This window comes from Ovis aries, chromosome 21 (assembly GCF_016772045.2).
Source record: "Ovis aries strain OAR_USU_Benz2616 breed Rambouillet chromosome 21, ARS-UI_Ramb_v3.0, whole genome shotgun sequence".
NCBI lineage: Eukaryota > Metazoa > Chordata > Mammalia > Artiodactyla > Bovidae > Ovis > Ovis aries.
The window spans coordinates 15,118,104-15,144,017 of NC_056074.1; the positions used below are offsets into that span (position 1 = coordinate 15,118,104).

At 36.9% G+C, this 25,914-nt stretch overlaps 1 protein-coding gene across 9 annotated transcripts in view; it reads left to right on the top strand.

The window, feature by feature from the left end:
* NARS2 (asparaginyl-tRNA synthetase 2, mitochondrial) overlaps positions 1-25,914 on the top strand; it is a 152,066-nt gene that overhangs the window by 44,119 nt on the left and 82,033 nt on the right. For 6 of the 9 annotated variants that reach the window (XM_042237733.1, XM_027959883.3, XM_060403956.1 and 3 more), the window contains one exon: positions 18,478-18,572. The exons of 2 other annotated variants lie outside the window; for them this stretch is intronic. In XM_042237733.1, coding sequence (XP_042093667.1) covers positions 18,478-18,572 — 95 coding nt within the window. Of the gene's footprint in view, positions 1-16,289; positions 16,309-18,477; positions 18,573-25,914 lie in introns of those variants that run through there. One more of the 9 variants, XM_042237735.2, reaches the window with a different exon arrangement.

Consider the following 25,914-nt stretch of genomic DNA (forward strand, 5'->3'; position numbering starts at 1 on the left):
TTTTTTAAACAGTTTGAGAAGGATTGGTATTATTTTTTTCAGGTTTAATATAGGTCACCAGTGAAGCCATCTAGTCCTTAACTTTTCTTTGTTGGGAGGTTTTTGATTATTGTTTCAATATTTTTTACTAGTAGTTTGTTTATCCAGATTTTCTGTTTCTCCTTTTTTCAGTCTTAGGAAGTTGTATCTTCCTAGGAATTTATCCGTTTCTCTATTTTTTCAAAAAGCCAGGTCTTGATTTTATTTTTTTTTCTATTATCTTTTTAGTTTCTCTTTACTTTCTTTCCATTCTTATCTTTGTTATTTCCTTTTTCTGCTAACTTTGGGTTTAATTTGTTACTCTTCAGTTCACGTCAGTCATTCAGCTGTGTCCACCTCTCTTCGACACCACGGGCTGCAGCACGCCAGACTTTCCTGTCCATCACCAACTCCCAGAGCCTGCTCAGACTCATGTCCATCAAGTCAGTGATGCCATCCAACCATCTCATTCTCTGTTGTCCCCTTCTCCTGCCTTCAGTCTTTGCCAGCATCAGGGTCTTTTCCAGTGAATCAGTTCTTTGCATGAGGTGGCCAGAGTGTTGGAGTTTCAGATTGAGCATCAGTCCTTCCAATGAATATTCAGGACTGATTTCCTTTAGGATGGACTGGTTTGATCTCCTTGCTGTCCGAGGGACTCTCAAGAGTCTTCTCCAACACCACAGTTAAAAAGTGTCAATTTTTCAGCACTCACCTTTCTTTATGGTCCAACTCTCACATCCATACATGACTACTGGAAAAACCACAGCTTTGCCTAGCTGGACCTTTTTTGACAAAGTAGTCTCTGCTTTTTAATATGCTGTCTAGGTTGGTCATAGCTTTTCTTCCAAGGAGCAAGCATCTTTTAGTTTCATGGCTGCAGTCACCATCTGCAGTGATTTGGAGCCCAAGAAAAGAAAGTCTGTCACTGTTTCCATTGTTTCCCCATCTGTTTGCCATGAAATGATAGGGACCAGATGCCATGATCTTCATTTTTTTAATGTTGAGTTTTAAGCCAGCTTTTTCACTCTCCTCTTTCACTTTCATCAAGAGGCTCTTTCGTTCCTCTTCACTTTCTGCCATAAGGGTATTGTCATCTGCATATCTGAGGTTATTGATGTTTCTCCTGGAAATCTTGATTCCAGCTTGTGCTTTATCCAGCTCAGCATTTTGCATGATGTACTCTGCATGTAAGTTAAATGAGCAGGGTGACAATATACAGCCTTGTGTACTCCTTTCCCAGTTTGGAACCAGTCCGTTGTTCCATGCAGTTCTGACTGTTGCTTCTTGAGCTGCATATAGGTTTCTCAGGAGGCAGGTCAAGTGATCTGTTATTCCCATCTCTTTCAGAATTGTCCACAGTTTATTGTGATCTACACAGTCAAAGGCTTTGGCATAGTCAATAAAGCAGAAGTAGATGTTTTTCTGGAATTCTTTTGCTTTTTGTATAATCCAGCTGTTGTTGGCAATTTGATCTCTGGTTCCTCTGTCTTTTCTAGATCCAGATTGAACATCTGGAAGTTCATGGTTCACGTACTGTTGAAGCCTGGGTTGAAGAACGTTGACCATTACTTTGCTAGCATGTCAAATGAGTGCAATTGTGCGGTAGTTTGAGCATTCTTTGGCATTGCCTTTCTTTGGGATTGGAATGAAAGCTGACCTTTTCCAGTCCCGTGGCCACTACTGAGTTTTCCAAATATGCTGGCATATTGAGGGCAGCACTTTCACAGCATCAACTTTTAGGATTTGAAATGGCTCAGCTAAAATTCCATCACCTCCGCTAGCTTTGTTTATAGTGATGCTTCCTAGGGCCCACTTGACTTCACATTCCAGGATGTCTGGCTGTAGGTGAGTGATCACACCATCATGGTTATCTGGGTCATGAACATCTTTTTTGTATCGTCCTTCTGTGTATTCTTGCCACCTCTTCTTAATATCTTTTGCTTCTGTTAGGTCCATACCATTTCTTTCCTTTATTGTGCCCATCTTTGCATGAAATATTCCCTTGGTATCTCTAATTTTCTTGAAGAGATGTCTAGTCTTTTATTATTCTTAGAAAAATCGTATAATATTTTAGTGGCCAGATTAACAGTCAGATTTGGGAAGTAAAGAGGAATTGCTGGAGGAATGGACACTGGAATCTTTTCAGATGCTATTCCTTTAGTATCTTGTGATCTGAGTGGTTGTTGCATAGGCATTTATTTTGTAATAAATCATTGAGATGTACTTTTTCCTTTTATGCATTAGCATGTTGTATGTCACAACAGAAAAGTTATAGAAAAAAAGATCACATTAGCAAATTTTTAGTGGTATTTCAGCAAACTACTTTTAGTAGAAATAGACTGTTTCAATGGCAACCCACTCCAGTACTCTTGCCTGGAAAATCCCATGGACAGAGGAGCCTGGTGGGCTGCAGTCCATGGGGTCACTAAGAGTCGGGCACGACTGAGCGACTTGACTTTCACTTTTCACTTTCATGCATTGGCGAAGGAAATGGCAACCCACTCCAGTATTCTTGCCTAGAGAATCCCAGGGACAGGGGAGCCTGGTGGGCTGCTATCTATGGGGTCGCACAGAGTCGGACACGACTAAAGCGACTTAGCAGCAGCAGCAAACTACTTTTAGTAGAAATAAACTTAGTTTCAAATATAAATTATCATCAGTTTTTTAAATGGCTTAAACCTCCCTACCCCTGCATTCAGAAAGTGCTTTTTCTAGACTCTGAACATGTTTAGGAATTTAATGTTTTGTTTTTATCAAGTGAGATTATATTTTTATTGCTGTTGTAGTGTACATCAAACTTTGAACTTTGAAGTATACTACAATAGCATGGCAATAATTAAGTCAGCCCTGTTCTTCAGTATTTATTTATTGGGTTTATCATTTACTTCTGAAACCTCTGGGCCCATTTACAAAGTATGAAAAAATAAAAGCAAAAAAGCCCCACGATCCTCTTTCTGAGTTTTATCTTTGCCGTAAAGAAGCCAGAGTAATGATCCTGTTGTACCCTGTATGAATACAAACAACTTCCTAAGCTTCCTGGTGCTACAGGTATTCTATCTGAAGAGTTCTTTATGTCTTTCTTCCTTACATTTGCTGAGACTTATAGAGAAGAAATAATTTCTCTTGGCAGATGAAGGATATATATCCTATTGATCATAGAGATCCATATGTTCACTGACTTTCTAGAACAGATTTTAGTTTTTAGAGCAATTTTAGGTTGACAGCAAAATTGAGTGAAGATGCAAATATTTCCCGTGTACTCCTCGCCCCCTCCCATGCTTAGCCTCTCCTATTATCAGCCTCATTCACAAAAATGGTGCATTTGGTGCAGTTGGTGGTAGTGCAGTGGCACATCATTGTCACCCAGAGTCCGTAGTTTACCTTAGGGCTCACTCTCTGTGTTGTGCATTCTGAGTGTTTGGACAATTGCATAGTGAGATCCATCTACCACTGTAGTACCTTCCATACACGGTAGTTTCACTGCTCTAAAAATCCTCCACCTCAGTATTCTACCTATTCATCATTTTCACCTCCCTAACTCCTTCCAGCCGCTGACCTTTTTACTATTTGCATGGTTTTGCTTTCCAGAATGTCATTCAGTTGGAATCATATAGTATGTAGCCTTTTCAGATTTGCTGCTTTCACTTAGTAATATGTATTTGCTTCTTCCATGTCTTTTCATGGCTTGATAGCTCATTTCTTTTTAGCATTGAAATAATATTCCATTATCTAGATTTATCACAGTTTATTTATTCACCTACTGAAGGTCATATTGGTTGCATCCAAGTTTTGGCAGTTATGAATAAAACTTCCATAAACATCTGTGTGCAGGTTTTTATGTGGATCTGTGTTTTCAACTCTGGGTGAATACCGAGGCATGCAGTTGCTGGGTTATATGGCAAAAGTATGTTTAGTGAGAAATTGCCAGAGTGCCTGTGCCATTTCGCATTCCCACCAGACATGAATGAAAGTTCCTTTTGCTCCGCATCTAGCATTTGGTATTGTCAGTCTTCTGGGTTTTGGCCATTCTACTAGATGTGTATGGTATTAACTGGCTTTTCAGCAAACTTGGCCAGGATACTGCTTGTGAGTCATTTTCTATGGATCACATGGTTTCTACCTCCTTATTCAGCCATTAGGAAACTTGGGGAAAGTTCTGTAAGTTCCTTCAGGCTATTAACAGACCAATTGATAAATGAATGAATAAAGTAAGACTTTGTCAGTGTAACCTCCTTTAGACATATTCACAAGTTTCGAAGACTTAGATTAAAGCTTCTTATTAAATCACTTTTGTCTCACAGTGTTGATCCATAAAACTAGAAATATTGGAGTTCCTTATGTCTCTTATTCATTACTGTATTCCTGCATTTAGCCTGGTACCTGGCACATAGTAGTTCACTCTGTAAATGTTTATTCAGTTGAAAAATGAAGCAGAACCTGGAAGTATGGGAATATCCATATTTGAAATGAGACACAAATTTATTTATCAGTGGGGAAACCTTGGGAATGTCTCCATTCATAGTAATGCTAAGGAATCCAGTAATCAAAAATGCTTGAGTAACCAAGTATTAAAATGCACAATAAAGCATCTAAATTAAAATAGTGTGATATCAGTACACAAACTAGTGGGAAAAAACTGAAAGCCCAGAAATAGACCCATGTTCATGGGAAAATATATAAAGATACTTTCTCACATCACTAATGTATGGGGTACTAGGCATCTTGGTGACCATATACAGACCTTATTCTACTTACAACTGGGTTACATCCCAATAAACTCATCGTAAATTGAAAAAATAGCATTAAGTAAAAAATTCATTTAACACACTAACCTACTAAACATTACAGCTTAGCCTCACGTACCTTAAACATGCTCAAAACACTTACATCAGTCTACAGTTGGGCAAAATCATCTAACACAAAGCCTATTTCATAATAAAGTATTGAATATCTCATGTAATTTATTTAATATCGTGCCGAAAGTGGAAAGCCAGTGGTTATGTGGCTACTGAATAGTTGTAAGTGAATCCATTGTTTACCCTCATGATCGAGTGGCTGACTGAAAGTTGCAGCTGCTGCCGACGTCATGAGTATCATACTAGGAGGGAAAAGAGCAAAATTTGCATTTTGAAATATGGTTTCTACTGAATGTGTTGCTTTCATGCCTTCATGAAGTCAAAAATTTGTAATTCAGATGACAGGGGACCATCTGTAATTGTGTCAATCAGAAATAAGTGGCAGAATTTTTATCTACCTTGTGGCAGATAGTGTGATGTGAATATATGTTTTTTCCCAAGGAATATCAAGATAATAATGTTATGGTAATTTTTTTTAGCCCTTCTTATGCCATCTTCAACATATTTCTTTAGTATGTAGTAAAACCCTTTAGTATTTTATTTGGGAAAAACAGTAGAATATGATGATATTTCTTTATTATTATTATTCAGTGAAATAAATTTTTGAAATCAGAGCTTTCATTTATTGTGTATTGTTTTTAACTTATACCAACCAGAGTACCTTGGCATCTCATTACTTGCCTCAGGCTTATTGATTTTTGTCATTATAGGTTTTTTGACAGGGTGTTAAACAGTTTAATTTTTATTTTATTTTTTTACTTTTTATTTAGACTAGTTTAGTTATTTTGTTTTCTTTTTTTTTTTAAAGTATGGCAGAAATATAATCACAGATTTGGAAAGTTTAGTTTTAAGTTGGTTATTTTCAATTTTGCAACTCTTTTTCCCCTTTCTGAAATACATAATAATCCTATCCACAGTGCAACCCTGAGACTGGATCCTATGCATATAATGTATCAATGCACCGTATGGATAAAATACTACAGCTTTAAACTTACAGGACGCTAGTAATTAGACAAAAGGGAAAACAGAGAACCTGAGTAAAGTAAGATAATTTATTTTATGCTTGAGGGAAATAGAATGAAAAGTATTGACACCTGTGGGGATCACACAATAATATCCTGTACATTTTTAAGAAATGTAAATATCGATCAATTTTTTTGGATAAGTTTAAACATGCAAAAGAACAGAATAATACTGTAAACAGCCAAATACTGCCACCCACCTCAGTGCTTTGCTTCAGGACAAAACAGATCTTAATAAGTTCTATTTATTTAAAAAGAAATAAGGCATAGCATTTTATATTATGTTTAATTTTTACTTATTTCTCACAGTGCTTAATGTAGGTTTGGATGATTTTACAACTTGAAAGCATAGAGACAGAGAAACTTCCCTGGTGGTCCAGTGGTTAAAATGCAGGGGGCACGATTTCAGTCCCTAATCAAGGAACTGAGGTCTCTATACCAAATAAAAGAGACAGGGGTGGAGGGGTCGGGTGGGATATGAAGCTGTCCCAGAGGTCACTGAAAATTTGTTAAGTGAGTGGAAGATTATATGAGAGAATATACTGGGAGATGCCTCCTTTAGAAGTAAATGAGGCACAGTCTTGAGAAAGGTGAAAAAAGATGAAATTGAAGAGGGTTTTTTTTTTTTTTTTTTTTTTTTTTTTGGTGATCAGAAGATGACATTGATCATACTATCTCATCATCTTTTCCAAATCTTTCTGTTTGATGTCAGAATTAGGAAATTGGTATTGGGAGGGTAGGCAGAGGGTAGATGATGTCTTTTATGTTTAGTCAAAACTGGTGTTTAATTATATAGGATATCTACAAATTATGTGTTTTTGAGTGGGAGTAGATAGGAAGGAGATGGATTCATAGTGGTCACACAGTTTACATCTCTAAAGAAAATGAAACTTTTCCTCTAATATACTTTAAACTTACAACTACATATTGCAGAAAATACATTCTGCACCTTTTATGTTTTTTAAAATACTTGTCAGTATTAAGATGATGGTGACATTAAAAACTACAGTAAACATCTGTTTACACTTCTGCTAGGAAAGTAATGGAGAATTATTTATAAGCAATACATTAATATAAGAAATAGTTTATTTCTGCTTACCAGTACCTATGTTTGAAAACAGACATGAAGTTAAATATGCACCGAGGATATCTTTTAGGCCAGCAAGGCCATGGCACTTGGCTAGAAGCTTTTGTGGCTCGTTGTGCTGCTGATTGCTGATCCCCTCACACTTTTCAGCACTCTTTTGGCCAAGCATTTATGGAACAATTACTTGCCAGGTGGTGGTAGTGGTAAACAACTGCCTGCCAATGCAGGAGACATAGAGACATGAGATTGATCCCTGGGTCAGGAGGATCCCCTGTTGAAGGGCATGGCAACCTACTCCAGTATTCTTCCTTCCCTGGAAAATCCCACGGACAGAGGAGCCTGGCAGGCTACCATCCGTGGGATTGCAAAGGGTCAGACACAACTGAAGCAACTTCGTACACACTCAAAGAACTCAATATTTTGACCTTCTCATCTTTTGTCCTGCACCAACTCTGTTTTCGTTAAAAGTAGTGCAGTGTTAGACTTTGTGCGTGTGCATGCTAAGTCACTTCAGTGATGTCAGACTTTTGCAACCCCCTGGACTGTAGCCTGGCAGACTCCTCTGTGCATGGGATTCTCTAGGCAAGAATACTGGAGTGGGTTATCATGCCCCCTTCCAGGAGATCTTCTTGATCCAGGGATTGAACCCATGCCTCTTGATGTCTCCTGCATTGGCAGGTAGGTTCTTTACCACTAGCTCCACCTGGGAAGCCCATTTTCGTTATAAGTAGTGCAGGGTTAGATTTTACTAACCACCTATATTCTTGGTATTTGACTTTGTTTCATACTTTGTTCTTGGCTTTTTGATTTTCCTGTTGGTGCTTATTAAAGTAATCCACAACCACTGACAGAAGATTAAAGTGTTAGTGTTTATGTGATAAAGGATACACAGGGAATAAAACCAGTATACTTTTTAAGTACTTGCTGATAATACCTCAGAGTTCCTCTTTTTAAGAAATAAGCTATTTAAAATTTAGTTTTTGAATAGGTAATATAGTTTATTGTTCAAAAGGTATCTATCTATTTCAAAGTGCAGGAGGATTCCATCACACCTTGTTCCCCAGTAATCTAATTTCCTTCCCCAGAATCAACCATTGTTATTGATTCAGTACAACCATTGCATTTCTTATGAATCCTGGAAAAGAATGTTTGGTTAAGGATAGAGGTCCTGGAGTCTGACCACCTTGGTTCATTCTCTTTGTCATATTAGACAAGAACTTAACCTGTGTGTCTCAGTTTCCTTCTCTGTAAATGGGGATACTCTTTGTTAGATGCTTATACACTCTTTGGCTATGGTTGTTTTTGTAGAAGTATCTGTATCTAAATGATTATTTTTTTAACCTCAGAAAAATAGTTTAGTTAGAGGTAATTTTCATTCACAGCACACAGCTGTTACTGGTCTCTGCAAGGCCCTTGTATCCTATCACAGTGTAGCAAAACCGTTTATTCTCTTCTGTGAGTCTACAGGTCATTTGAGTGGTTGGTTGGGTTGGGCTTAGTCAGCTGATGGGTTGACTGAGAGCTGGCCATCTAGAATGATTTTGTGTGAGATGACTCATCTCTTTTCCACTTACCTCTCAAATTTCCCTATTATGCTAATCAGGATGTGAATCTCTTTGGTAGCTTGGCTCCAAGAAAGAATGTGAACTACACAAGCAGGTTTTCAGGCCACTATTTGTGTTAATTTTGTTACCACGCCATTGACCAAAACAAGTCACGTGGCCAGGCTCAGGGGTAGTGTGTAATATGCCAAGGGGGTTGAAATAGAGAGGTGTGACAAATTGGAGACATTAATGCAATTAATCTAACACAGTTGACTCTGAAGTAACTGCCGTCCAGCACTTGGTGGTTGCCATAGAGCTATTGTTGGTCGGTAGTAAAGCGGACAAGTTGAAAGTTAAGAGGTCACCAAGCACTGTGGTAAGTGTGTCACTGTGTCAGACTGCCACAGTCTTCTGAGAGTAATGACTTCAGTTCCATTTTCTCCTCTCAGATCTTATGCACATTCCTTTTCAACAATAGAAGGCCAGCTGTAGCCTGGAACCGTGCAGTATTGGGGGTTCTAGGAAACAGAGTCCTCAGTGTAGATGGGAGCAGTAATGCCAAGCTGATAAAATAACATCCAGCATAATCTTTTTCTTGCGTTATCTTTTCTGCTTTATACCAATCACCACTTCCATTCCTTATATTCTCTTGGAGGCACTCACCTTAATTTCTTTGATACGTCTTTTTACTATGAATATAACCCCATAAAATATGAGTGATTTTTTTGTGTGTATATTTTAAATTTACATTAATGATAATAGAGTTATTGTTATATTATTCTGTTTTCTACTTTTTTCCATTTAGCTCTGTTTTGAAATTCTATTTATGTTACTATAGGTATATCTGTTTTTTGCTTGTCATTGCTACACAATATTCTTTATATTTGCCTTCTACATTTTGCTTACCATTTCTAGTAATGGACAGTTAGGTTGTTTCCAATCCTAAGTTATATTCCCCCTCCAAAAAAAAATTGCAATAGTCTTCTACATATTCCATAATATACTTGTATGAAAATTTCTCTAGAATATATATCCAAAAATTCCTCGGTCATAGGGTATATGGCTTAATTTCACCATGTTATCCAGAATAACTGTACCAGTTTATACTATACTGGCATTACCTCAGCATTCCTTTTTTCCTCTGAGTTAGTTTTCTATCAGTTTGTAACTTAGGGTAAAATACCACCTCTTTATTAGCTCACAGATCTATAGCTCAGTAATCAGAATCACATGGCTGGGATCAATCTCTCAACTCAGGGTCTCACTGGTTTGATATACAAACCAGTGTATCAGCTCTCTAAGCATTCTGTGCTGCCATCTGGAGCTTGCTCTTCCAAACCCATTCTTGCTATAGGATTGTATATAGGACTGAGATTCCCAATTTGTTGCTAGCTGCTAGCCAGATTCCTCTCAGCTCCTAGAAACTGCTCTAAGCACCTTTCCATATGTCTTTTTCTTCAGGAGAGCAACAGCATTTCAAATCCTTCTCATGCTTCAAATTTCTGACTTTCCTACAGCCAGTTGTAGAAAACTTTTTACTTAAAATTTTTTATTTTTAAAGGACTAGCCAGGAAATTTCCAAATCTTGAGGACTTCTGATTTGGAATTTTAATTAAATTTGTAAAATCTCTTCACATCAATATTTGGCTTAGTGGTTGAATAAACCAGGGCTGAGAATCTTGAAACACATCTTATTAATAGAAATCTGCCTGTTACATAGTGACTATACCTCTGCACTTGATATTATGTAGCTTTCTAATCTTTGTGAGCCAGATATATGTAATGAATTCATCTTAAAATGCCTTGTTTTAATTTGTATTTCTCTAATTCATAGTGAATTTGAGTGCTTCTTCATACATCTTAACCTTTTGAATTTTCCTTACTGTAAATCTGCTTTTCATACCCATTGTCCAGGTGGTGAGCAGCTTATTTTCTCTTTCTTGTTTTCTTCAAGGAGGTCCTTATATTTTCTACCCATTAAGCACTTGTCAATTTTAAATGTTGAAAATATTTTATCCCTAATCTGTTATTCTGCTGACTTCTTATATCTTCCTTTATTAAATAAAATCCTTAACTTCAATGTTTCAATTTGAAGATCTTGTTAAAGAGGTCCTTTCCCACTGGCAAAATCACTAAGTTAGATAGTTAATTCATATATTCTTATTCTTTCTTCATTACAGTGGAAGTATTTAGACTGTGAATTTTAAAGTTGCAGTCCCATATTAGTCTTTGACCCTATCAGGTTCAGTAATTACTTGTTTATGTATGTGTTTAAAAAGTTGAAATTCATACAATATAAATTCACTATTTAAAGGGTACATTTCGGTGGCATTTACTACATTTACAGTGTTAATACAGCTACCACACCTATTAAGTTGCAAAACATTTTCATTACCTCAAAAGAAAACCCCATGCCCATTAAGTAGTCACTTCTCATTTCCCACTTCTCCCCAGACCGTGAAAATGAAGTGTTAGTCTCTCAGTCGTGTCCAAATCTGCAGCCCTATGAGCTGCAGACCACCAGGCTCCTCTGTCCAGGTGTTCTACAGGCAAGAGTACTGGAGTGGATTGCCATTTCGTTCTCCAGCGGGTCTTCCCCCGCCAGGGATGGAACCTGGGTCTCCGGTGCAGGCAGATTCTTTACTATCTGAGCCACCAGACCATGGCTCCCCAGACCATGGCTCTCACCAATCAGTCTGTATGGATTTATCTAGTCTAGATACTGCATATAAATGAAATCATGCAATATGTGGCCTTTTTTAAAATGTTTTTTACTTTGCTTAGGGTGTTCAAGCTTTATCCATGTTTTAGCATACATACTTCATTCCATCTTATGACTAAATAGTATTTCACTGTTTATATATATTGCATTTTGTTTGTCCACTTATCAATATTTCTGCCTTTGTTATGAGGCCACTCCAGTACTCTTGCCTAGGAAATCCCATGGATGGAGGAGCCTGGTAGGCTACGGTCCATGGGGTCGCGCAGAGTCGGACACGACTGAGCGACTTTGCTTTCATTTTTCACTTTCATGCACTGGAGAAGGAAATGGCAGCCCGCTCCAGTGTTCTTGCCTGGAGAGTCCCAGGGATGGCGGAGCCTGGTGGGCTGCCGTCTGCGGGGTCACATAGAGTCGGACACAACTGACGTGACTTAGTAGCAGCAGCAGCAGTACTGTTATGAACATTAATGTCAAGTATCTATTTGAATATTTGTTTTTTTTTTATTTTTTATAACAATATAAAAATTGAAGTATAGTTAATTTACAGTGTTGTTAGCTTCAGATGTACAAAAAAGTGATAGTTTTATATTTGTTATTTTTCAGATTCTCTTCCATTAAGACACTGAGTGTAGTCCCCCATGCTGTATAGTAGGTCCATGTTGTTTATCTATGTTGTACATAGGAGTGTGTATATGTTAATCTCATTTCAGTTCAGTCACTCAGTAATGTCTGACTCTTTGCAGCCCCATGGACTACAGCATGCCAGGCCTCCCTGTCCATCACCAACTCCCGGAGTTTACCCAAACTCATGTCCATTGAGTTGGTGATGCCATCCAACCATCTCATCCTCTGTCATCCCCTTCTCGTTCTGCCCTCAATCTTTCCCAGCATCAGGATCTTTTCAAATGAGTCAGCTTTTCGCATCAGGTGGCCAAAGTATTGGAGTTTCAGCTTCAGCATCAGTCCTTCCAATGAACACCCTGGACTGATCTTCTTTAGGATAGACTGGTTGGATCTCCTTGCTGTCCAAGGGACTCTCAAGAATCTTCTCCAACACCACAGTTCAAAAGCATCAATTCTTCAGAACTCAGCTTTCTTCACTGTCCAACTCTCACATCCATACATGACCACAGGAAAAACCATACCTTGACTAGATGGACTTTTGTTGGCAAAGTAATGTCTTTACTTTTTAATATGCTGTCTAGGTTGGTCATAACTTTCCTTGCAAGGAGTAAACATCTTTTAATTTCATGGCTGCAGTCACCATCTGCAGTGATTTTAGAGCCCCCCAAAATAAAGTCTGCCACTGTTTCCACTGTTTCCCCATCTATTTGCCATGAAGTGATGGGACTGGATGCCATGATCTTTGTTTTCTGAATGTTGAGCTTTAAGCCAACTTTTTCACTCTCTTCTTTCACTTTCATCAAGAGGCTGTTTAGTTCCTCTTCACTTTCTGCCGTAAGGGTGGTGTCATCTGCATATCTGAGGTTATTGATATTTCTGGCAGCAGTCTTGATTCCAGCTTGTGCTTCCTCCAGCCCAGCGTTTCTCATTATGTACTCTGCAGGGTGAAAATATACAGCCTTGATGTGCTGTTTTTCCTGTTTGGAACCAGCCTGTTGTTCCATGTCCAGTTCTAACTGTTGCTTCCGGACCTGCATACAGACCTGCCTGCATTCTCAAGAGGCAGGTCAGGTGGTTTGGTGTTCCCATCTCTTTCAGAATTTTCCATAGTTTATTGTGATCCACACAGTCAAATGCTTTGGCATAGTCCATAATGCGGAAATAGATGTTTTTCTGGAACTCTCTTGCTTTTTCGATGATCCAGCAGATGTTAGCAGTTTGATCTCTGATTTCCTCTCTGCCTTTTCTAAAACCAGCTTGAACATCTAGAAGTTCATGGTTCACATATTGCTGAAGCCTGGCTTGGAGAATTTTGAGCATTTCTTTGCTAGCGTGTGAGTTGAGTGCAATTGTGCGGTAGTTTGAGCATTCTTTGGCATTGCCTTTCTTTGAGATTGGAATGAAAACTGACCTTTTCCAGTCCTGTGGCCACTGCTGAGTTTTCCAAATTTGCTGGCATATTGAGGGCAGCACTTTCACAGCATCATCTTTTTGGATTTGAAATAGCTCAAGTGGAATTCCATCACCTCCACTAGCTTTGTTTGTAGTGATGCTTTCTAAGGCCCACTTGACTTCACATTCCAGGATGTCTGGCTCTAGGTGAGTGATCACACCATCGTGATTATCTGGGTCATGAAGATCTTTTTTGTACAGTTCTTCTGTGTATTCTTGCCACCTCTTCTTAATATCTTCTGCTTTTGTTAGGTCCATACCATTTCTGTCCTTTATTGAGCCTATCTTGGCATGAAGTTTTCCCTTGGTATCTCTAATTGTCTTGAAGAGATCTCTGGTCTTTCCCATTCTATTATTTTCCTTTATTTCTTTGCACTGATCACAAACTCCTAATTTTTCACTCCCTACCTGTTCTCCTTTGGTAACCATAAATTTGTTTTCTGTGTCTCTGAGTGTATTTCTGTTTTGTAAGTGAGTTTATTCACATCATGTTTTTAGATTCCACATATAAGTACTATTAGATGCTCAGTCCTTCCATTTTGCTACCAGTGGCATTTCATTCTTTTTTGTGTGTGGTTGAGGAATATTCCACTGTGTGTGTGTGTGTGTGTGTGTGTGTGTGCGTGCGTGCATACACACTAGATCTTCTATTCATCTGTCTTGACTATTGTAAATAGTGCCACTATGAACATTAAGGTACATGTATCTTTTCAAGTTAGAGTTTTTTATTTCTCTAGATATATGCCCAGGAGTGGAATTGCTGGATCATATATTAACTCTAGTTTTAGTTTTTCAAAGAACTTCCAGACTGTTCTTTACTATGGCTGCACCAATTTTCATTCCCACTGGTAGTATGGAAGGGTTCCCTTTTTTTCATACCCTCTCCAGAACTCATTGTTTGTAGAGTGTTAAATAATGGCCATTCTATCTAGTGTGAGGTGGTACCTCATTGTGGTTTTGATTTGCATTTCTCTAAAAATTAGTGATATTGAACATCTTTTCATGTGCCTGTTGGCCATTTGTATGTCTTCTTTGGAGAAATCTTTATTTAAGCCTTCTGCCCATTTTTAAATTTTTTCTGTTTTTTCTTTTTTAATATTGAGCTGTTTGTGTGTTTGAAAATTAATCCCAGGTTGATCACACTGTTTGCAAACATTTTCTCCCATTCCATAAATTGTCTTTTCATTTAAAAACTGACAAGTTTGATTAGGTGTCATTTGTGTTTGCTTTTATTTCAATTGCTCTATGCATTAAATCAAAAAAATATTGCAGCAACTTATGCCAAAGAATATTCTGTGTATATTTTCCTCTGGGAGCTTTATAGTATCTGCTCTCACATTTAGGTCTTTAGTCCATTTTGAGTTTATTTTTGTATATGGTGTTAGAGAATGTTCTAATTTCATTCTTTTGCATGTATATATTTTCCTTGCACCACTTATTGCAGAGATTGTTTTTTCTCCCTTGTGTATCCTTGCCTCCTGTGTCATAGATTAATTGATTGTAAGCACATGGGTTTGTTCTGGGCTTTCTGTCCTGCTGCATTGATCTGTGTGTCCTTTTTGTGCCAGTGCCATGCTGTTTTGATGACTGTTGTTTTGTACTATATTCTGAAGCCAGGGAGTGTGATTTCTCTAGCTGTGCTCTGTCTCAAGACTGTTTTGGCTACATGGGGTCTTCTCTGTATTTACATACTCACTGAAAAAATTTTTCTTCTAGTTCTATAAAAGATGCCATTGATAATTGGGTAGTGCTTAGTGTTCAATCTCTAGATTGCCTTGGGAAGTATGACCCTATTTAACAATATTGATTCTTCCAATCCAAGAACTTGGTTTATCTTTCCATTTGCTTGTGTCATTTTCAATTTCTTTCATTGGTGGTCTTATAGTTTTCAGAGTATAGGTCTTTTGCCTCCTTAAGTAGGTTTATTAGGAATTTTGTTTGTTTTCATATGATGGTAAATGGGATTGTTTCCTCGATTTCTCTTTCTAATCTTTCTTTGTTAGTATATGAAATGCAACAGTTGGTGTGTATTAATTCTCTATCCTGCAGTTTTATTGAATTCATCAATGAGCTCTAGCAGTTTTCTGGTAGCATGTTTAGAATTTTCTATGTATAGCATCATGTCATTGTTAACAGTGAGAGTTCTACTTCTTCTTTTGCAGTTTGGATTCCTTTTATTTCTTTTTCTTCTCTGATTGCTGTGGCTAGGATTTCCAAAATTACATTGAATAAGAATGGCAAGAATGGGCATCCTTGTCTTGTTCCTGATCTTACAGGAAGTGTTTTCAGTTTTTCACCATTGAATATGACATTATGGGTGTGTCGTATATGGCCTTTATTATGTTGAGGTATGTTCCCTCCATGCCCACTTTCTGAAGAGTTTTTATTACAAATGGATGCTGAATTTTATCAGAAGCTTTTTATGTATCTTTTGAGGTGATTTTATCATTTTTATTCTTCAGTTTGTTAATATGCTGTATCACATTGATTGATTTCTGAGACTGTAAAATCCTTGCATCCCTGGGATCAATCTCACTTCATGATGGTGTTTGATACTTTCAATATATTTTTCTTTGAATACTTGGTTCTAATTCTTTTAGACATATACCTAGAAGTAAAATTTGTATTGTGTATATATAGTATTCCTTGTTTATCTTTTTAAGAAACCACCAAACTCTTTTCCCAAGTAAGTGTACCAGTTTACATTTATAGTTTCATTCCATTATATACAAAGAAGATAAGTTATCTGATTTATTGAGACTTGTTTTGTGTTCTGGCATTTAGTCTGTCTTGAACAATGTCCATGTGCACTTGAAGAGTTCACAGCCTACTGTTGTTTGGTGGAGTCTACCATTTTTAAATTTCCTCTTTCTTGAATCAACATTTGTTTGGTTCTTCAGCTGTGTCCAGCTCTTTGCAACCCCAGGGATGAGAGCCCGCCAGGCTCCTCTGTACATGGATTTCTCCAGGCAAGAATACTGGAGTGAGTAGCCATTCCCTTCTCCAGGGGCTCTTAATGACCCAAGAATCAAACTGAGGTCTCCTGCATTGCAGGCAGATTCTTTACCATCTGAGCCACCAGGGAAACCCATGTTTGACTGATTTCCAGAGTTCTCATAATTGATTCTTACAGTTTTTACTTATTATTTTCAGTTTTTCTGTGGAGGGGTTGGAGTTTGAAGCTACCTGCCCCACCATTTTTGCTGATATCTCTCAGCAATTACTTTTTAAAAGAAATACTTTATAATTTCCCTTTAATATCCTAAAATAAAATTTATAGATAGCATAACTTAAAACATACAGAAGCTCTTAAAGATTGCTGTAGTGCATTTATTGTAATGTAAAGGAGAACTAAAAGGAAGTAATTTATTAAAAATAGTATGCATTTCAGTAAGTAAATGTTTCCATATGACACTGGAAGTCATAGTGAAGTAGTGATATGTTTGTAACTTTAAAACAGTTGAATTTAAGAGTTGTAAGAAACTCAGATTTCCTTTTGTACAAATGCTGATAAATGAGAGTAAAATCAACTCTTAAGTATTAGATTTTTTTACATATACACAAAATGAGAGAAACCACTTTTAGAGAAGTCAATAAAACACCCGTAGAAATTACAGATGAAAGAAGTTAAAGAGGTGAAGGAAAGGAAAAAGTATAATGTTCATACAAATGTACTAGGCCTTAGTTGAAATGTAATCATTTAGTAAATAATGAAGACATCAAAGAACACATCTTTTATTTTGAAATCCTAACGTAAGTCAGGTATTTTAGTCCTGAGTAAGGACTTGGAAACAATATAGTTTAAGTGATAATGAGTCTCAATGATGAATTTTTAAAAAGCAATAATAGGGCATTTAGGACCAGATCAAAGTTAAGTTTTAAAAATAATAGGCAGTTACAAAATAAATTAATAATTTCATTTGATAATTTTACACTAGCTATCACATTCATTCTCCTTTCGAAGGCAAAAGGAGGAGAGGGCAGCAGAGGATGAGATGGTTAGATAGCATCAATGGACATGAGTTTGAGCACACTCCACAGAGATAGCGGATGATAGGGAAGCCTGGCATGCTACAGTCTACGGGATCACAAAGAGTAGGACACAACTTAGCAACTGAACAACGACAGTCATGTTCATACACAGACATACCCATACACAATATGCAGTATTTTTAGAACAACCAAGGGAATTAAATAAGATACCTTCATTTCATTTGTTTCTATAATTCAGTAGTTGGTACTCCACCTCTTAAAAGGAGTCTTACCTCCTCTATTGAAAATTTTATATTGGCTTGGTTGCTTTTACAGTATTTGTTTTAGTGCACCATTACACTGAAACATTTTCAGATCACAATTTGCAATATAAGAGTAGGTAAATTATCTTCCTTCACTCCAAATGGATATAATAGTCATCACTTGATACAGAAGGTTTCTTAATTATACTATTTAAATTATGCATGACCTCCAAATAACTTTTTATCTTAACTGTCAATAAATGTTGACTGGCTTGTTTCTGACCAGTTTCTTTTTTTTTTTTTTTCTGACCAGTTTCAAATGGACTAATCACTCTATATTACAAGTTCATAAAAATCTTTAAATGTGAATGTTCATCATATCTTTGAAAGATAAGGTCTGGCTTTTCTTATCTCTTAGTTGTCATAAAGGTTAAGTAAAATGAACATGTTTGTGGTTTATAATGTGTTTATTAAAATCTGTGTTAAACGTATTATTATTAACAGTTTAATAATATGACAAGACATTTTTTAGAGGCTATTCCCTTGTGAAAGTTAAATTTTAGTCATGGGTCAGAATTGTGAAAGACTGTCTAATGCTTCACATTTAAAACATAATTTCTTGCTTCAGCTTGCCCCTCAATCAAAATCAGTTTTTAGGAAAGAGTATATTTTATGACCAAAGTACTTTGCCCTTTAGTTGTTGTGCATTTCAAAAATATAGAGCAAACTTCCTTGACCTTAGCACTTACCAAGCAGGGATTTTCTCTTTTAAGTGTGTACTGAAAACTGCCTTTTTTTCATGAGAATGAGCTGTCCTCATATATTTTAAATTGCTTTGTGATTTTTAGTTGTGACAGAAATGTGAATGCAGTTCAGAACATGTAATAGCTTCTTGTGGCCTCTGTTTTCTTTTGCAGCCTTCAAGCAAAATAAAGGTGCCTGAGGAGAATTTCTTCAATATTCCTGTTTTCTTAACTGTCTCAGGACAGCTTCATCTTGAAGTGATGTCAGGGTACAGAGTTTTCTTTTCTTTTACTGGAATGGGCTACTGTTTATGGGTTGGGTGAGAGTGTAATAATGTTTCCTTTCCCGGTGCTAAAACCTAAAAATTGAAGTTAAGGTTTGTGGTTAGTCCACGTCAGTTCACTAAAAGTACATTTAGATTGACACTTTGACAATATCCAGATTTCTTACTAAAAAAAATCAGGGTAGTATCCACTTTTTTTGGTGAAGAATATAACTTTGGAAATATGAAGTGATTTATTTTTTCTTTGTACTAATCTTTTTGGCTTACATCTCAAACATATAATCAAAATATAAGTATAATTAATCATGTTTATGAAAGTAAAAACAGTTATAATTCACACCTGAAAATTATAAGAGAGGTACTTGGAACAGATGGAAGAAAAAACTTTTTAAAATTATGGTTTAAATAAAGGAAATTAACTCACACAATCATCATGATGTGTAACCAATTAAAAAGTGTTAGAAGTCAGATCCCATTAATTTTAGCCAGTCTTCAAATCTCTGGAAAGTCACTATAATCCTTTCAGTGCAATTTCCTTTTTTTTTAGAGATTAAATAGGAAAATCTTTACTGTTTAAATTTTATGTTCTGTGATTCTGTGGGTAATTTTCTTAATGCTGACTCAACAAGTACTGAATCTCTACCCAAATATAAATATCTTTGTTTTCTCATACAGAGCTTGAGACTTAAAAACCTTTTTAGGAAATGGCTGCATTGAAAATAGGCAATCTTTATGTATTTCCCATTGTTTTTTAAATGTGCAGATGGAAAAACTGAGGGGAAATAGTATTTGTGTTGGTTTTTTTTTTTTTTTTTGATGGACTTTACTGGCAGGATAAAGAATGTCAATGGTGGAATAAAGATAGTCTTGAAAATAATATATACTTAGATTCTTTTCTGATTTATCTTTGAGAAAGAAAGATACTATTTGATAATTACAGAGACCAAATAATAGAAAATATTATCAGAATATGGTATAGAAAAACTATTATCATAATAGCTCTGTGAGATTGTAGGAACTGCAGAATTGTTTGTGGGAAAGGCCATGTCAGACATGTCATGGAAAGTTTCTTGTGCCTGTCAGTATAATTTTTAAAACTTTAAAACATTCATAGAAATATAAAGTGAATATGTATCAAATATTTTATTTGGTTATTAATTACTGAAGAAATAAGTAAAATAGTAAGACTAGTTCAAAGAGCATTTGGGAGGCTGTGAAATAATAGGCAGTTTAATAAAGGAATTTCAAAATAAGATTGCTAGATTAGTTACAAAGTAGCTGATATCCTGCAGATCAACTAACTCTAACCTTTAGAATTTTCTCTTCTGCCTAACAGAAATGATTTGCACATCTGCTGGACAAAAATCTATAAGTTAACAAGTAACTTTACCTAATCTGGGCTATTTAGTTCAATAGTAAATAGAATAATGGAGCAAAGTTCATCTCTTAGGTAATTAAATAACCTTTGAGTGTGTCCGTAGCCTTGTATTATATTGGAAGGATGTCCTATCTCCCTATTAGCTTTATCCAAGTTTAGGATAACCTTTCTTAACAACCTTTCATTATTCGTTTCTTTTTATCTATAAACTAGAGAAAAGGTTTATTTCCCTCAAATGTGTCATAATGTGGGAAAAGTATAAGTTTGCCAAGTTTTTCTGTTATAATATCAGTAGTGGATTATGTTCCCCCTTTACGAGTAGAGTACAGTGAACCACAGAATACATGGTACTGTGAAACTTGACAGACGATTAAATGGACGGAATATGAGGGATTTATTAGTGTGTTATGAAGTTATTTCTGACAGAGGCAGTCAAATATTCCTAGCTTAATATAGTTTCAGTATTATTAGTACACAGTACATCGTGTTTAAGATTAATGCGTGATTTAGTCTCAGTAAGAAATTGTTAGTCTTCCTTTCCTTAGCATTTTTTTTCTAAATTTTTTTTTAACAGACTTAAAATGGAGTAAATGGTCACTATATTTAGAAGGTTAACATTTTCTAAAAGGATATCTATGTTGCTTCAGTGGGTGTATGGCTCCATTTTAAAGTTTAATTTTGTTGTTTTAAATAAACTTCCTATTTTTTAATAATTTTTAAAAATAACATTGTTAAAAATGATCTTTTTTATTGTTTATCTTTGGCTGTGCTGGGTCTTCGTTGCTGCACGGGCCTTTCCCTAGTTTCGGAGAGCAGGGCCCAACTGTCTGGCGGCAGTGCATGTGCTGCTCATTACGGTGGCTCCTCCAGGCACGGAGCACAGGCTGCCGGGCATGCGACTTCAGTAGCTGTGATTCGTAGGCTCAGTAGTTGCGGCTCCAGGGCTCTAGAGCGCAGGCTCAGTAGTTGTGGTGCAGGGGCATAGTTGCTCCTCAGCATGTGGCATCTTCCTGGATCAGGGATGGAACCTGTGTCTCCTGTGTTGGCAGGCGGGTTCTTTAGCACTGAGCCACCAGGGAAACCCTGAATAATTTTTAAATGTAGAAAAGTTGCAGAGATGGTTCAGACTTCTTGTATACCTCTCACCCAATTTCCCCTATTGTTAACATCTTACACGTTGCTGTGGGACATTTGTGAAAACTTAAGAACCCAACGTTAATACACTACTATTAACTATAAATTCCAGACTTTATTTAGATTTCATTGGCATTCCGTCAGTGCCTTTTTCCAGGGTCCACTTTAGGATGTGCTTAGCTGCTCAGTCATGTCCGACTCTTTGCAACCCCATGGACAATAGCCCACCAGGCTCCTCTGTCCATGGAATTCTCCAGGCAAGAATACTTTAGTGGGTTGCCATGCCCTTCTCCAGAGGATCTTCCCAACCCAGGGATCGAACCCAGCTATCCCACATTGCAGGCAGACTGTTTACCATCTGAGCCACCAGGGAATTACATGTAGTTTTCAGGTTTCCCTGTTCTCATCTCGTCTATAACGGTTTCTCAGACTTTCCTTATTTTTCATGGCTTGTAGAAAGTATGCCAGTCTGGGTTTTTCTCATGTTTTTCTTAAATTTCGGGGAAGCCATGGGAGTGGAAAGAATACCACAGAAGTGAAATGCTCTTCTTGTCATGTATCATGTCAGGGAGGACTTGGTATCAATATGATGCCGTTCACACTCATTGCTTGTGTTACTTGCCAAGTTTCACCACTGAAAATGTACTGTTTTTCTTTTTCTCTGCTTTGTTCTTTGAAAATGAGTTACTGAGTGTACCCACACTTACTGGAGGTAGGAGTGAGGGGTTGGGAAGTGGGAAATGGAATTATGCACCATGTCCTGCGGTGAGGGCAGTATTGAGAATTAATCTGTATGAATGATTTTTTGTCTCTTTGCTCTGATTTATTTATTTATGTCGTCTCTTCTATCAGGATGGACTGATGTATGGTTTAGGCTGTATTTCAATGCTCTGCTGTTTACTTTACTGCTCAGATTGTTTTAGTTGTTGGGAATTGTTGTATTTTAATTCTTGTACCCCTTTCACATGCCCCTGTCCTTTTGTCTTTTAAGTACCTCCTCATTCTCCGGTACTGTTAGATACCAAGATTTTTTCCTTTGTTAGTTTGTTCTACTGTTCTGTAATTGATGAACCTACACTGAAACAGTACTGTTACTCAGGGTCCATCATTTACGTAGGGGTCACTCTTTGTAGTGTATGTTTTATAGGTTTGGAGAAGTGATGTCACACAGAGTAGTTTCACTGCTCTGAAAGTGTATGCTCCTGTGAATCATCCCTCCCTCTTTCCTTCCCTCCCTCCCACCTAATCCCTGGCAATCTCTGATTTTTTAACTGTCCCCAAAGTTTTGCCCTTTCTAGAATGTCATAGAGTTGGAGTCGTACAATACGTAGCCTTTTCACATTTTCTTCATTTAGTAATATGTATTAATATTTAATACTCCGTATCTTTTCAGCTCATGTCTTTTTAGCATTGAGTAGTATTTCATTACATTGATGTATTACATCTACTTTTGCTTTATTGACTACGCCAAAGCCTTTGACTGTGTGGAGCACAACAAACTGTGGAAAATTCGTAAAGAGGTGGGAATACCAGACCACCTGACCTGCCTCCTGAGAAATCTGTACGCAGGTCAAGAAGCAACAGTTAGAACTCAACATGGAACAATGGAATGCTTCCAGGTTGGGAAAGGAGTACATCAAGGCTGTATATTGTCACCCTGCTTATTTAACTTGTATGCAGAGTGCATCATATGAAATGCTGGGCTGGATGAAGCACAAGCTGGAGTCAAGATTGCTGGGAGAAATATCAGTAACCTCAGATATGCAGATGCACCACCTTATGGCAGAAAGTGAAGAGGAACTAAAGAGTCTCTTGATGAAAATGAAAGAGAGTGTGAAAAAGCTGGCTTAAAACTCAACATTCAGACAACGAAGATCATGGCATCCGGTCCCATCACGTCATGGCAAATAGATGGAGAAACAATGGAAACTGTGACAGACTTTCTTTTCTTGGGCTCCAGAATCACTGCAGATGGTGACTGCAGCTGTGAAATTAAAATATGCTTGCTTCTTAGAAGAAAATCTATGACAGACCTAGACAGCATATTAAAAAGCAGAGACATTACTTTGCCAGCAAAGATCCGTCTAGTCAAAGCTATGGATTTTCCAGTAGTCCTGTATGGATGTAAGAGTTGGGCCATAAAGAAAGCTGAGTGCTGAAAAATTGATGCTTTTGAATCGTGGTGTTGGCAAAGACTCTTGAGAGTCCCTTGGACTGCAGGGAGATCCAACCAGTCAGTTGTAAAGATACTCACTTGAAGGACTGATGCTGAAGCTCGAATACTTTGGCCACCTGATGCAAAGAGCTGACTCATTGCAAAAGACCCTGATGCTGGGAAAGATTGAAGGTGGGAGAAGGGGATGACAGAGGATGAGAGGGTTGGATGACATCACCGACTCAATGGACATGAGTTTGAGTAAGCTCTGGGAATTGGTGATGGAAAGGGAAGCCTGGAGTGCTGTAGTCCATGGGGTCACAAAGAGTCGGACATGACTGAGCGACTGAACTGAACTGAGTATTTCATTAACTGGAAGTACCATCGTTTATCCTTCTGTTCGCTTACTGAAGGATATCTTGGTTGCTTCATGTTTTCGCAGTTATCCCAACCATATTTTTTAATTTTCCCTACCCTGATCTCAGAATCAGCCATTTCTTCTAAAGCCCTGATTCCTTTTCTTGGAAAATGGTATTTAGAAAATAAGAGTTAGTCACTAGTATCTTGCTGCTGCTGAGGGGTTATTGATTTTAAGCCCTTTCAGCAGACATAGCTATAAATGTTTTTTAAATAAACGAAAGCTAAGTGTTTTCATTACAGTCTGCCTAGAAATAGTGCAGTGTAAGTTGAGTGTCTGTTCTGAAAGAATTAGAAATGCCCTAAATTGTAAAACTTATACTTACGAGATGTCATGTAATAAAGTTTTCCATTTTTTTGTCAGTTAAACCCAGAATTAGAGGAAGCCTTGGCCTAATGTATTTAAAAGGATTTTTGATTATTATTGTTTTCTTTATTGGTTTTGTGATTTTTAGTTTTGTTGCAGGTGTTTTTTTCCCTTTATATATATTTTTACAAAGCCGCAAAGTCAGGCATATTTCAGGATAAAACATGTTTTTCTTTTGAACATTGCTATTAGAAGTATAAACTAGTACAGCCTCTCTGGAGAAATACTTTTGCAGTGAGAATTATTCTTAAGGAAATGATCTGACAATTTCTGTAAAGATGAGCAAAAAAAAAAAAACAGTTGAAATCAACTTTTTACTAATGAAAAATTACTAACAATCTAAATACTTATTTAAGAAGATTGACTAATCCTCAATGTTCCAAGAAAATATTCAGCACCATTTACCATCTGGGAGTAATGAACCTTATTTTTAATAAATATTTTTAAGCCATGTTATGAATAGTTTGCTAAAGTAAAAATAAATGAATGGTGAAAATCAACTTTATTAGAATTTCAATGAGTAGTTAAATACAGCAAACCCAGATTTTTAAGAATTTTATTATTGAGAGATTTACTTATTATAAAATTCATCAATTTAAAATATACCATTCAGTGGGTTTTAGTATATTTTCAGGTTTTTGAACATCACTATAATCTAAGAATATTTTTAATCATCCAGAAAGAGGCTTTTTCCCATTAGCAGTCCTCTCTCCCACCGTAGGCACCAGTAATCAGTCTGCTTTATGTGTCTGTGAATTTTCCCATTCTGGACATTTCATATAAATGGAGTCACACCATATATAGCATTCTGTGACTGGTTTACTTTATTTTGCATAATACGTTCAATGTCTGTCAGTGTCGTAGCATGTATCAGTATTTGATTCTTTTTTGTTGCTGAATAACAGTCCATGTTATGAGTATAACACGTTTGTTTATCCATTCAGCAGGTAATAGAAATTTGGGTTGATTTTTCTTTTGGCTGTTAAGAATAATGTTCACATGACTGTTTGAGTACAAGTATTTGTGTGAACATGTTTGCATTTCTCTTGGATGGGTACTTAGAAGTGGAAATGATGGGTCACATGGTAAGTTTCACCATGTGAGGAACTGTTAGACTGTTTTTCACAGTGGCTGCAGCAAACTTAAAACCCCACCAGCAGTGTATAAAGATTCCAATTTCTCCACATCCTTGCCAGTACTTGTTATATGTCTTTTATTGTGCCACAGGACACCCAGGTTTCATCCCTGGGTTGGGAAGATGCCCTGGAAATGAGAATGGCAACCCACTCCATTATTCTTGCCTGGAGAATTCCATGGACTGAGGAGCCTGGCAAGCTATAGTCGGGCTTGCAGATTCAGACAGGACTGAAGGACTTACATACTCATTGAGTGTGAAGTGACGTCTCTTTATGGTTTTTATTATGCATTGCCCCCATGACTAATGTTGAGCATCTTTTCACATGCCTCTTGGCCATTCAGATGTCGTCTGTGGAGAAATGTCTATTTAAATCCTTGGTTCATGTGTTCAGTTATTTTAGTTATTTCTCTTTTTATAGTTTAGTTATAAAAATTCTTTATATATTCTAGATATAAGTCTCTTATCAGATAAACTGATATATATCTGATAACAGATAAACTGGTATCTATCTGATATCAGATATCAAATCATATAAGAATTTGATACCTGATTTACAAATATTTTTTCTCATTCTGTGGTTTTTTTCATTTTCTTGAATATGATGGCTAAACCCAGATTCTTGTCTTTACGTTTCTAGGTTTTGAAAGTACTCGAAATAGAAGCCCTTTTGAATGTAGCCAGCTGTGTATCAGTTGCCATGTATGATCCTGGAATATGTCTGTACTTTAAATACAGGTT